Genomic DNA, 12985 nt, shown 5'->3' with positions numbered 1-12985 from the left:
ATGTAAATTGCAGTGTTCCCCGCAGCCGCCGGCTGCAGACTGATTCCGAGAGTCGTTTTTGTCGCTCTTGTCTCTCTCACAACGAGGCACGCGCCACGAGTGCGAGAGAGACGAAAACGCCTCTCCAAATCAGTCAGCTGTTGTTTGAGGCTCGGTTTGGGGCCGTCGCTCCGGTAGGCGGCCGTACGGAAACTCTAGACGCGTTTTGAGCTCCAGAGTCGCTAAACAGGCCTCGAACCGAGCGTGTGACGCCACCAATGGATTCCTCGTTCGGAGAGCGATCCATTGGTGGGGTCACACGTTCGGTTCGAGTCGTGTTTAGCGACTCTAGAGCTCAAAACGCGTGTGGAGTTTTGGCCACCTCGCCCACTGTGCGCAGGTCCTTCGGCGCGCGGGGCATGGACTTCCCCGTCACTGATAGCAGCCCGACATGAAAGGAGCTGATGAACTAGCACGCCTCCTCGTTCCTCGCCCTGCCGTTCTCTCCGGCAGAAATGCCAGACCGACCAAATTTCTCGTCCGGCGTCAGTCAGCTGGCATGGCGGCGGGGCGCGGCGGGGCGCGGCGGGGCGCGGCGAAGCGTGGGGCTGAGTGGTCACACATGACTTCCAGCCGGCCGCCCAAACCAGGAACACGCGAGGCCCCGCCATCCTCACTTCCCCTAGGAAAACGAAAATGTCTCCCTCTGGGGCTCGAACCACGAACCTTACCCTCGCGGGGGCGTGATTAAGCTGCTGGGACGACGGGCAGCGTGCGATGTTTGCATGGAAACGGAAGCGCAAGTACTCGCGTCCCCGGCCACGGTGCGCGGGCGTGCTTGTGGTTCGTTTGCTCTGGGTGGGTGTGGTGTGTGGTAACAAGAGGCTGCCCAGCCTAGCCCTGCCGGCAAGGCTTGCACCGCCTTCATTCAATTAGCGAAATTCCCTGTTGGCCCAGGCGCGCCTCGCACGGAAGGCTGCGGCTGGAGCGTGGCCCGGCGCGCGGGGCGGGGCGGGGCGGGGCGGGGTGGGGCGGGGGGGCGGGGGCGGGGCGGGGCGGGGCGGGGCGGGGCGGCGTGCGGAGGTGTGGCCAGCGAACGCCTCACGGTTCCACGGAGGGTGAGCCCGAGTGGCAGACGGGCGTGCGGTACAGTGCGGTAGCGCTACCGGTTACGTTGGGCCTGGTTGGTCGGGCCTCATCCCCGCGAGGGACCACGCCACCCGCCGCCCTCTGTCTGTCCGCCCGTCGGTCTGTCTGTCCGTCTGTCTGACAGGTGGATGTTCTGTAAATCATGTTCGCGAATTATTGCGACAGGAAACCGGAGCGCGGTGCCGACGGTGCCGACTCGCAAGGCGGAAAGGGCGGTGGGGGCCCCCCTAGGCCCCTCTGGCCCCACTGGGGGCTGATGTCGTTTTCATTGGCAGAAGTGGGGCTGTGGAAAGTGTGCCGGGTGAGTCACCGCACGAAGCGACGGCCGGCCGGGCTTCAGGCTGTAAGGGAGGGCTTCAGCAGGTTTCATTCGGATTTCCTCACGACGCAACGTCTGGGCTCGACGCCCTGTCTTCCAGGCACCGCTTGCTTTGGCCCGTGCCGGCCCGGCCCGCAAGACACCGGAGAAGAGACGGTGCCCTGACGTGTTGTCGTGTTCACAGGGGCGAGGTAGGCCGCCGTCTCTTCAGCGGTGTCTCGCGGGCCGGGGTGGTGGCCTACCTCGCAGGCGCTGAAGGGCTTGCTGAAGGGTGCGCAGTGTGGGCGACTGCTCAACTCTACGAAGATGAAATCGCGGTTTTACTGATCGAAACGCTTTTTAGGTTCTCCCTAGGGCTGTGATAAAAGAACAAACACTAAAGAAAGATGGTCGCGGACGCCGGACGAGTGAGGTCTAGAACCCACTGCCTGTTTCACTGTTTCACTTTGCCGTATACGGTTTTCTGTTTGCCGTTTACGGTTTTTTGTTTGCCGTATATGGTTTTTGATTTGCCGTATACGGTTTTTTGTTTGCCTTAAACGCCTACTATAGTAGCTGAGGCGACGTTGAATGCTCGTGGTGGCTGCCTTGGCGGCGGGGTCTAGAGCCGAGATCACTACGACCAGGAGATCGGATAAATTAGGATTATTTTCTTTTTCAGATGTTTATTTGTCGAGGGGTGACTCACTGTCAAATTTTATGTACAATGATTGTGTGAATGTGCAAGAATGTGCAAGATTTCTGGCGTTTTTGCCACACTTGTTGCCTACTTACAGGCGTTTTTGCCACCTGAATGTGGAATGTGGTCAAATTTTGTACAATGAATGTGTAAAGCTGTTCCCCCTCGTTATTTGTAGTTTTCCAAAAGGGCATGTTTTGATTCTTTTTCACTTTTTTTGTGGGTTGGGGGGATTTTTGAGGGGTGGGGTAGCATGGGGCAGCGAAAGATTTCCTGAGGGTCACGGAAATTTTTGGCTACAAATTAGGGCGGTCGCTAGCGGAAAAAGGTTGAGAACCGCTGACCTATACCGATAACGGAATTGTTCTTCCAGTGGGGGCGGCGGCTGGAGGATGATCCGTCACGGACGTGTGCACCGCCAGGCCGCCCCCGCAAAGTTCGCGAGAGCATGATGCATCACGCCGCGAGCGTGACCGCTGTGGTTGCCACACTTCCTCGCCGCCCTGCGGCAGGGCCCCTCCGTGTTCAGCAGACTGATTCCGAGAGTCGTTTTCGTCGCTCCGCCTCTCTCGCACTCATGGGGCGTTCCGCACGGGTGCGAGAGAGACAGAGCGGAATCTGTCCCGTCGGTCTGTCCTCTTCTTATGGTGACCCGAAGGAGAGACGGAGCGACGAATCGCTCCTGCGGAATCGCGCGGCTGGTCCGGTCGCGGTGTAGGCACTGCACTGCGAGTTGCCCTCGGCCTCGGCGTGCGCCAGGTAGTACGCGAGGTAGTGCGCCCGGTAGTGCGGCGTCTTGAACTTGTTTTGAACCCCTGGCTGGCGCGGCGTGGAGCAACACCCGCAGGACGTTCACTTTGTACAGCGCGCGGCCTGATAACATCAGCCTCCAATTTCGCATCGTGTTGTGCTCATCATGGATGTGTGTTGTATGCTCCGCCGCCAACACTGCCAATTTTTTTTTTCGTCTGCCTTCTTCTAATGGCCTGAGCATGCACTGTTTCTTCTTTTCTTCCCTCTTTTCCGAGATAAATTGAGCGGTTTCGGGCTTGACGCCTCGCGCTGGTCATTGCGGACCGCGGGACCGAGATGGCAATCAGGCCGAGCGCGCCGAGCGCGCACTCCGCGAATCGTGGCGTGGCATATGGCCACCGCGGGAGAAATTTGGCGGCCGGCAGGCAACGACGGCAGCGAGCGGAGCACAGTGGGCCTGCAGACCGGTGGAGGCGGCCAAAACTCAAGACGCGTTTTGAGCTCCAGAGTCGCTGAATATGGGACTCGAACCGAGCGTGTGACCTAGAGACCCCACCAATGGATTCCTCGTTCGGAGAGCAATCCATTGGTGGGGTAACACGTGCGGTTCGAGTCCCATTTAGCTCGACACGCGTCTAGAATTTTGGCCGCCTCCACCGGTCTTCTGGCCCACTGTGCGGTGCTAGCGATGCGGTGCACTGCCTGGCACCGCCGCCTTATCGCACTGTTAGCATGTACGATGTATGAAATGAGATGAGGTCGTTCGGGTCACACTCATTCTCGGCTCTTTTGACTTTTTTGTTTCTTATCGCTTTAGTATCGCACAGAGTGCGGGGTGGCATGGTTTGAGTTTCAACGAAATGAGTCACAAAAGCAAAATGTAATAAAAATAACAAATTTATTACAGCCGCTTTGCGACACTAAGACGTCGCCACATACTATGTACAAAAACGTTTACACACTGTCATGGTGGGGTATGGTGCGCCTCACACCTGCGAGAGAGCAACACATCCAGAGGCTGCCTGCAGCATCCCGAACTGTTCTTTCATCGCTCTGCCTCTGTCGCACTGTAGGGGGCTGGTGCCTGCTGGGCCGCCTCGGCGGTGGTGGTCGAGGTCCTGCAGCACCTAGTCGCTGTCCTGCTCTCTGCTTTGCCGCCGCGTCGAGGACCACGCGTCCTTGGCCTCCCACAGCGGGGTGAGCTTGCCGAGTAGGCGGACATTGTCGTCTGGGGACAGAAAAGGACTCTCGGAATCAGTGTGCAGTGTCGACCGAGACGAAGGCGCCCCACAGTGGGCCAGGAGACCGGTGGAGGCGGACAAAACTCTAGATGCGTTTTGAGCTCTTGAGTCGCTAAACGGGACTCGAACCGAACGTGTGACCCCACCAATGGATTGCCCTCCGAACGAGGAATCCATTAGAGGGGCCAGACGTTCGGTTCGAGTCCCGTTTAGCGACTCTGGAGCTCAAAACGCGTCTGGAGGTTTGTCCGCCTCCACCGATCTTCTGGCCCACTGTGCGCCCGACGTGGAGGAGGGCCTCACCGTGGTGCTGCTGCAGGCTGCCGGCCGTGCCGCCCAGCTCGGTAGGGAGGTACTCGGCGGGGAACTGCTCGCGGAACGAGTCCATGGCGCCGGAGTGGCACTGGATCTGCGGGGAAGGAAGACGTCACGTTCGGTACACTAAAAAACGCAGCTCGCCCGCACAAAAAAGACTAAGTTGTCGTGGTCAGTCCAGGTGCGGATTCAGGGGGGGGGGGGTCGCCCTCCCCCGAGGGCGGTGTAGCCGCCTGAAAGGCAGGCAAAAAGTCACACATTGCCCCTGTAGGTAGGCAACTTTTGTCCCCACCCCCCTTCTGGACCCGCGCCTGGACCGGTCAACTCTGTTCGATCAGAACAGCGACTGATGAAAACACCCACCAGGTCTGCGAGCTCCTTCTTCATGAAGGGCTTGAGGAAGGACATGAGCGTCGGCAGGAAGTAGCTGCAGTTGACGATGTGGATCTCCTTGAGGCGCACCGGCATGCCCTCCTGGATCATGCCGATGAAGCGGCGCACGAGCGGCACGGGGAAGCGCCACAGGTGGCTGAAGCACATGTTGGTCATGTCCATGATGGCGCACAGGCCCTCCTGCGGCCCCCGCGACAAGAACTGCGCCTCCGTCTGCAAGAAGCACGGCAATTCTTACATTTAGAGGAATACTATTTTGAACACGCAGCCGTGACAACCGGGGTGGACTTGCGCCGTGGAGAACGGCAGGCGGCTGCGCGCTGGCGTACGTTGGGCTGCCTGCCCGCCAGGCGCAGCCGGGCGCCGCCGCGCTCAGCTGCTAGCCGCGCTCAGCTGCTAGTCGTTCTCGTCGCGCTGTCTCCCTCGCACCCATAGGGGACGCCCCATGAGTGCGAGAGAGACAGCGCGACGAAGGCGACTCTCGGAACCACCCGTTTAAAAATGAAAACACCCGAAATCGTTCCGAACGTCGGAATGACTTCGGGGTCCCCGATCGGGCGACCCCGAACCGCTTCCGACGGGGTCTTCCGAATTTTACCCAAAAATGACCAAGATCCGCAAGTTTCTGGATGTACCCCGACGTCAGTCTCGTTTCGGAAGGATTCCGCCGGGGTTCCGGCGTCGGGGCCCTACTGGAATCGTTCCGAAAAGAATGGTTCGTGGTGGGGTGGAAGCCAGGACTACTGTAGGAGGGGGGGCTAAGGAGGCAGCTAACCAATGCTCAGTACAAACTTTGATTGAGATTATATTGGTTTAATTGGAGAGAAGAGACTTCCGAAAAGTGCTTTCGGGTTGTCGAAATCGAGTCCGATCCAAATCTGCAATCCATTTTTAGATAGCACTTGTAGTTTTCAAGATAGCAGAAAAAAAGTGTCCAATTTGAAAATAAAAAAAATGGCACTTGTTAATTTTGGCGTTGATACCCCATACCAAATTTGAGCTCAAAATTCCAAAATTGAAATTTAAAACTGCGATTTACTTAATTTGAAAGTATGGATTTTCCGAAGAGTACTATGCACGGACCATCGGGGTAGCCCGAAATCCTTCCGAACTGACAGGATTCGGGGTTTCGGAAGAACTTCGGGGTGCCCGGGAACATTCGGAAGGATGTCGGACTGCCCCGACAACACAGCCCCCGAAACGGGGGTGATTTCGGGAGTACCCCGACGTCCGCAGGCCTCAGTTCGGAAGCATTCTGGATGAACCCCGAGCGTTCGGAAGCGATTCGGAACGGTTTCGGCCAGATTCTGGATGTTTTCGTTTTTAAACGGGCAGTCTGCAGCACTTAGGCCCCTGCCCCGCCTTCGCTTCGCCGGCGCCGCACAGTGGGCCAGAAGACCGGTGGAGGCGGCCAAAACTCCAGACGCGTTTTGAGCTCCAGAGTTGCTACACAGGACTCGAACCGGACGTGTGACCCCACCAATGGATTCCTTGTCCGGAGAGCAATCCATTGGTGGGGTCACACGTTCGGTTCGAGTCCCATTAAGCGACTCTGGAGCTCAAAACGCGTCCAGAGTTTTGGCCGCCTCCACCGGTCTCCTGGCCCACTGTGGGGCGCCTTCGTCTCGGTCGACACTGCACACTGATTCCACTGGTCTTCTGGCCCACTGTGCGCCGCCTTTCCTCCCGGTGCGCAGGCACTGGCCGCACTGGCCGCTTGACGTGTCGGCGGCAAGGTGACGAAGTGACCGTGAATTCCAGCAGAGGATCACGGCTGGGAGCGCATCCCGCGTCGCCTCCCAGCATAGCGGCACCGTGCCAGTGGCGTGCCAGCGGCGCAGGCGATGCCGATTCGAAGCACGCGCGCGCCTCGCCGCATCGCGCAAGGCTCCCAGCCACGACCGCTACACCTAGTCCGAAAGGCTCACGAGGCGTAGCGCTACGCGGCGTGGCGGCTTTGGCTTTTTGCTTTTCCGAGCGTGCAGATTCCCGAGGGCCATGCATGCGACTTGCCGCCCGTTTCGGGGCCCGTTTCGGGGGCGGCCCGGCCGGCGAGCAGGGCGAGTGCTTCCGCGCTCCGCGTGTAGTGTTATGTTGCTTCCTGATGCGCTGCGCCGGCGATGCTCTGAGATAGAGATAGGCTGGCGGGCGGACGGGTGGACCGCGCGTTCCCAAATCTTCCTAGTGTAGCCATAATTCCCCCGGGCCCGCCCGGGCCTGGGGCGGGGCGGGTGCAGCACGCGAGCCACGCACGCGCCGCGCTAGCCGCTCCGAAGACGACATGAACCCGTTCGGCAACAAGCTCGATAAACCGACACGGCGTTTTGATTTCTTTGTTCCATGCCCGGCTTCCGGCTTCGCGAGGTGAGGGGCGGTTCAAACGGGCAGGTGACAGCGGGGGCCGAAAAAGAAACGAAGAGGTGCGCGAAAACCGGCGTCGACTCACCGTCATCATGAAGATACGAGACCCGTCCGAGAAGACGTACTTCGAGGCGTCAGTGTGCCTGAACCGGCAGACCATCATCAGGTGGTTCTTTGGCGATAACCTTGGCATTGGCGAGTAGTATCTGAAACGAGCCAGGCAGGTTGTTCAATTAAAGCGGCCTGGCCGTCTACTGTCTACTCGTTGATTGATCTGCATGCGCGCAGCTCGGCGCTGCTCCAGGCGGAACCATCTTACACTGTGTCCAGGCCTTGTTTGATCTGGTCCCTGGTGACGTCCCAGTGGTCGAAGAACTGCGGCACCTCCAGGATGCAGTTGAAGTACATCGTCATGCACTCCTTGGCGGCCTCCGTGTCACCGTAGCAGGACTGGAGGAACAGCAGCAGCTGCATGTCTGCGGCAGAGGAAGGCAGGGGACAGGGTCAAGCAGCATCCTCTTCGCTGTCAGTGGAAGTCCCTCGCGCCGTTTTCGGGGCTAGCCGGCGGGCCGTGGCGCCGCGTCGTCTCGTCACCGGGCGTCAGGCGTTGACGCTTTCTCCCTCATAGAGGGGCCGGGGGGTTCGCGTCCGCGCGCGTCCTGCCGGCTGCCGGCTCGGCTCGGCTCCAACCGCAGCCCGAACGTGGCCCGGCTGAGCGCCGCGCCCGGCTCGGCACCGTGTCATCAGCAGATAAAACAAGACGGGGGCGCGGACCGCCGCGGTGCGAGGACGCGAGGACGCGAGAGGACGCGAGGACGCGAGAGGACGCGAGGACGCGAGAGGACGCGAGGACGCGAGAGGACGCGAGGACGCGAGAGGACGCGAGGACGCGAGAGGACGCGAGGACGCGAGAGGACGCGAGGACGCGAGAGGACGCGAGGACGCGAGAGGACGCGAGGACGCGAGAGGACGCGAGGACGCGAGGACGCGAGGACGCGCTGACGCAAGCGCAGCGAGCAGCGGCGCCGTTTTCGCAATAACGGCTCAGCGAGAAAGGTCCATGGGAAGTGAAAAAAATGCCATCATTGTCATCGCGCTGTCGCGTGGCGACATTGAGACAAGGCACACGCGCAATGCCGGGCGGCGACGAATTGGCCTGGCCCAGATCTCGCGGTTTTGGACATGGTCCAGGGAGAAATTAAACTTTAGGAGGAAAATGGGAACGAGTGTAACGCGACTGTCTGTTGACTGTCTGTACTCACCTGTCATGCCGGGGAAGATGTCGTCGCGGTTCTTGGACCAAGAGCGCAGCACGTCGAGTTTCTCGTGCGAGAGGTCCGGGTCCTTCTCGATGGCCTTCTCCAGGTCGAAGAAGTTGGCCACCACGGCCTTCATCTTGGGGTCCTGCAGGTCCATGTCTGCAACAGATCGCCCAGGGCTTGAACATCCGTCTGCGTCTCACCATTGCCGCGCGCGGCGGGAGGGTTTTGGCGGGAGGGTTTTGGCGGGAAAGCGCGGACGCACTCCTGCTGGACGAGTGGCGGGTGGCCGTGCGGCCGAGGCCGCGGACGGCGGGCACGCCGATGACGGGGGCCGTGGCGGTGCACAAGTCCATGTCGGCGACGTCGTCGGGGGCAGTCGGGGACTGCTGGAGCTGGAGGTTCGTGGAGCTCAGTACGGATGGCGGCTGGCAACTACTCGTTTAGCAGATGACACTCGTCGGCTCCAGCAGACGACGCGAAGCCGTGTCGCTGCCGGGGGCGCAAATACCCCCTCCCCGCCCCGACCCGCCCCGCCCCGACCCGCCCCGACCAAGTGTAAACAAAAGAAGGTGGTGGGGGCGGGTCGCGGCCCGACGCGTTTCCACAGCCACTCCGCCGGCCGGCACGGCGCCGCCCGGCACAGTCCATCTCGCCGGATTCGAATCTGGCGCCCAATCCGCGGACCGTGCGTCGTTTTTCCCGCGGCGAAAGCCGCAGGGGCGGGGCGGGGCGGGGCGGGGCGGGGCGGGGCGCAGGCCGCGGGGACGCTAGTCATCCCGCCTGGATGGCCTGGGCACGCGGCACGCGGCATGCAGCACTGCGCTTTCTCGTGCATCAGCTCATTGCACATGCACAGCGATGCGTTTGAGATTCTCGTGGAGCTCCGCGACGGAAGGGGAAAAACACAACAGGAGCCGCGCGCGCATTATCAAGTCCCGCTCCCGCGCGCCGGACGGCTCGATGGACATAACAGTGCTAAGTGCACTCTGACCCTGGGGACCCTGGGGCATCTACGGTCAAGCGAGTGCCCGCGCTTGTGGACAAACACCATGGCGACCGTGACACTAGCGGCGTCCCGTCCACCCTTTGGCGCATGCAGATCCAATTACAACACTAATTGCAGCTAATGCCAATTTTGATGATTTTTGTTTCGTCGAGGCTGTGGTCTTTCCCTTGACACCCGGCGTCTTGTCTTGAGTGGTCCGTCAACCAAGGTTTTCACCCGTCCACCGTTTACCTGTGATGCTTTGTTGGGCCGGTGCCGGCCGGTGCGCACCCACGCGGCTCCTCAGGCGGTTCCTCGCGTCCTGGCCGCGCCGCGCCACTCGCGGCGGTTCCCGCGCCGATCCACTTCGTCCACCTCGTCCACTTGGTGGTCCTCTTGGCCCGAAGCGAACCGCGCGGAAGGAGGCGGCTCGAGGCACTGGCGGTGCGGCACTGCCGGGGCGCCCCGGCCCGGCCTAGCCCGGCCCAAGGTTAGAGCCCTGGCCGCCGACTGCCGACGCCGCTGCGCACGGCCCCCGCCCCGCTGCCCCCAGCCCCGCTGCCCCCAGCCCCGCGGCCCCCGTCACGGCCCCGCTTTCTTCCCCCGCCATCCTCGCGCCTTTCTTCGCCTTCCTCCGGAACTAGCGGTGGGGGCGGCACTGCCGCGGGAGGCTTCCGGGTGCACGTCACTCGCCGGCGGACCGCGGTCCGCGCTGGGGCGGCAGACCGCACGCCGCTGCTCGCTGCGACGAGGATGGACGAGGATGGTCGAGGACGTGGCAGGCGCGCTGTGTGGCGCTGTGCGGTGCGCGAGGGCCGCCTGCCGTCTGATTCCGAACACTGCTTTGTCGCTCTGTCTCTCTCGCACCCCTACGGACCGCCCCATGAGTGCGAGAGAGACAGAGCGACGAAAGCAGTGCTCGGAATCAGACGGCTGGTCCGGCCGAGGGCGAGCGGAGTCAAGAAGTGAAGCGGGCGGAGCAGGAGCTGGGGCGCCTGCGGGTCGCCAGGTAGGCCGCCCGGACGCCGCGGTGCTCGGCGGGGCGGCCTACCCCGTGTTCCGCGGGCGCTCCCGCCCAGCAGCTCTCCGCTTCCCCTCCCGGAACTTCCGAAAGCTTGCAGCATCTCGCAGCCCTCCGCCGAGCCGAGGTGAAAGTCGTGAAGAAGGCTTCGATGCGCTGATTCACTCTCCGAAGAGTGTGTGCATGGCCAGCGTGCCACCGTTACTCGACGGTTTGCCGACAGCGACTTCGGTCCCGCCCCGTCGCCGCTGATTGGACGGCCTCGGTGCTCCTGGCCACCTCCATTTGCAGGTAGCCGATTGCAGTCTCGCAGTGGAGCTACTCCGCGCCAGCGCAGCCGCTTCCCGGCGGGGGGTATCGTCACCGCGATTGTTTCAACGCGTCGGTTCGAACGGCTAGGCTGCGGCTGAGGCTGGCTAGGCTGCCGGGCCGGGACAGTTCGTCGACCTTCCATGCACCAACGCGATACGGTGGACGTCTGAAAACGAGCTCGGGCCGCCGCGGGTCAGCGCGCCGGGCAGCGTGCGGAGCGATATCGCGTCCCTTCGGTCTGAGAATCCCGATGCTGGCCGCTAGCGCGCGCCGTCGTCAGGCTGGGGCTGGGCGATGATCAAGGCAAGCGGACAGGCGGGGATAGACACCTGCCCGGCTGGCCTGGCCATACTCCTCGCTCGGCGTAGCCAGGCGTAGCGTGGAGTATCGGCGTTTGGGCCCCACCCGTCGTAGCACCGCCGCGGCAGGGGTGCAGCGCAGCGAGCTGCTGGCTGCGTGTGCCACAGTGTGCCACTGGCATAGTACCCTTTGGCGGCTGGGTCTGGCTGGGTGCCGCGCTGGGTGCGTGGCTGGGCGTGGCTGGGCTTGGCGTGCCGGGCCAATGCCACTACGCGGAGTGGGCGCGGCGCAGCGGCGGGCCGCGTAATCGATCGCCAAATTATCCACTTGTTGTGACGAGGCGGGAAAACGACGTCGCCGCACTCCAGTCTGTTCTGTTCCTGTTGCACGGCGGCCCGGCACGGCCCGGCACGGCTAGGCAAAGGTCGAGACCGTCCTTCCGCGCCGCTCCCCTCTCAAGGGCGTTGCTGACATGCGTTCATCGGCAGGTTATCACACACACACACACACACTCACTCACTCACTTACTCACTCACTCACTCACTCACTCACTCACTCACTCACTCACTCACTCACTCACTCACTCACTCACTCACTCACTCACTCACTCACTCACTCACTCACTCACACACTCACACACTCACTCACTCACTCACTCACTCACTCACTCACTCACTCACTCACTCACTCACTCACTCACTCACTCACTCACTCACTCACTCACTCACACACTCACACACTCACACACTCACTCACTCACTCACTCACTCACTCACTCACTCACTCACTCACTCACTCACTCACTCACTCTCTCTCTCTCACACACACACACACACAGACGCGCGTGCGCACGCACGTTCACGCGGTGCTCCAAATGGGCTGCGAAGTTTCTGGGCACGCCGGCCGCACGGCCGCACGGTTCATTGGGCACTAGGACTGCTCCCTGCTCTCCGGGATCCGAGCGATGGGCGTCGATTACAACACTGCAGACTGATTCCGAGAGTCGTTTCGGTCGCTGTCTCTATAGCACCCGTGCGAGACGCCCCTTGAGAGCGAGAGAGACAGAGCGACGAAAAGGGCTCTCGGAATCAGTCTGCAGGACGGGGACGACGGGACTCGCTGAATGTAAACAGAGGTCCGGGGTAGCGAGCGGTGGCGGTGTGGAGGTGGCACCATTCCACTCCGTGCCACTCCGGCCGCGTGCATTGTACCCTTGGGGAAAAAATGAGAAGATGACGGTGCTGCGATATTCGCTTGATTTTCTCGTGTTCTCCTCCGAGATACCCATCGTGCAAGACGGAGACCGCCGTGGACCTTTCGCAGAGATAAATGGCCGGCAGAGAGGCCGTCTGGCCCGGCACGCCCGGGACGCCCGGGACGGCTGCAGAGTGTGGAGGCAAGGCAAAAGGCACTCGCTGGCGGTCGTCAAGGTGGCCCTCGCCCTCAGCAGCGCCATTTTACTTCGTTTCCTCATCGCCCTCACCGTAAACCGTCAGCATCTTTGAGCCCTGTGTCTTGTGGCTCTTCTAGCAGGTTGGGCCGCGAGCTTCTCCAGGAGGAGTAGGACACTGGGCCTCCACCATAAAGGTCGCCGCGGGACCATGGCAACGCAGATTCATTATTTATGCAAACACGAATCCTGACGCCGGCGACCTCCCCGCGCGCCACGCGCCACCACCGGCATTTCGGGTGCGTGTGGATTAGCGCGGGTTCGATTCCAGCCAGCGGCGACGCGGGCTTCGGGCTAGCGACGTTTATGCTGCGGGACGCCCCGGAGTGCCGCACATTCACTCACTGGTCCACCTGCGCTCACCGCGTCGACCATCGCGTCGACCACCGCGTCGACCAACGCGTCGACCACCGCGTCGAAAACCGCTTCGACCATCGCGTCGACCACCGCGTCGACCACCGCGTCG

General features: G+C 61.7%; 1 protein-coding gene across 1 annotated transcript; it reads right to left on the bottom strand.

The window, feature by feature from the left end:
• Positions 1-3758: 3758 nt before the first annotated feature.
• On the bottom strand, positions 3759-9862 carry LOC117642569 (alpha-tocopherol transfer protein-like). The gene is made up of 7 exons (XM_034380861.1): positions 9689-9862; positions 8452-8607; positions 7509-7665; positions 7275-7395; positions 4799-5041; positions 4424-4529; positions 3759-4107 (listed from the first exon to the last, which is right to left on the bottom strand). The coding sequence occupies exons 2-7, from the start codon at positions 8603-8605 to the stop codon at positions 4007-4009; spliced, it is 882 nt and encodes a 293-aa protein (XP_034236752.1). The 5' UTR covers positions 8606-8607; positions 9689-9862; the 3' UTR covers positions 3759-4006.
• Positions 9863-12985: the final 3123 nt, after the last annotated feature.

The sequence above is a fragment of the Thrips palmi genome, unplaced genomic scaffold (assembly GCF_012932325.1).
Source record: "Thrips palmi isolate BJ-2018 unplaced genomic scaffold, TpBJ-2018v1 HiC_scaffold_16, whole genome shotgun sequence".
NCBI classification, from domain to species: domain Eukaryota; kingdom Metazoa; phylum Arthropoda; class Insecta; order Thysanoptera; family Thripidae; genus Thrips; species Thrips palmi.
Note: the sequence above shows the minus strand (reverse complement) of the source record. Positions and strands in the feature narration are given on the sequence as shown.

Bases quoted from the DNA above. Each gene is read 5' to 3' on its own strand.
- LOC117642569 (XM_034380861.1), bottom strand. From the start codon at position 8,605: ATGGACCTGCAGGACCCCAAGATGAAGGCCGTGGTGGCCAACTTCTTC. The intron at 4,530-4,798 runs GTGGGTGTTTTC...CCTTCCCCGCAG, and splicing joins AGAAGGAGCTCGCAGACCTG to ATCCAGTGCCACTCCGGCGC. The intron at 4,108-4,423 runs GTGAGGCCCTCC...TTCTGTCCCCAG, and splicing joins CAGCCTGCAGCAGCACCACG to ACGACAATGTCCGCCTACTC.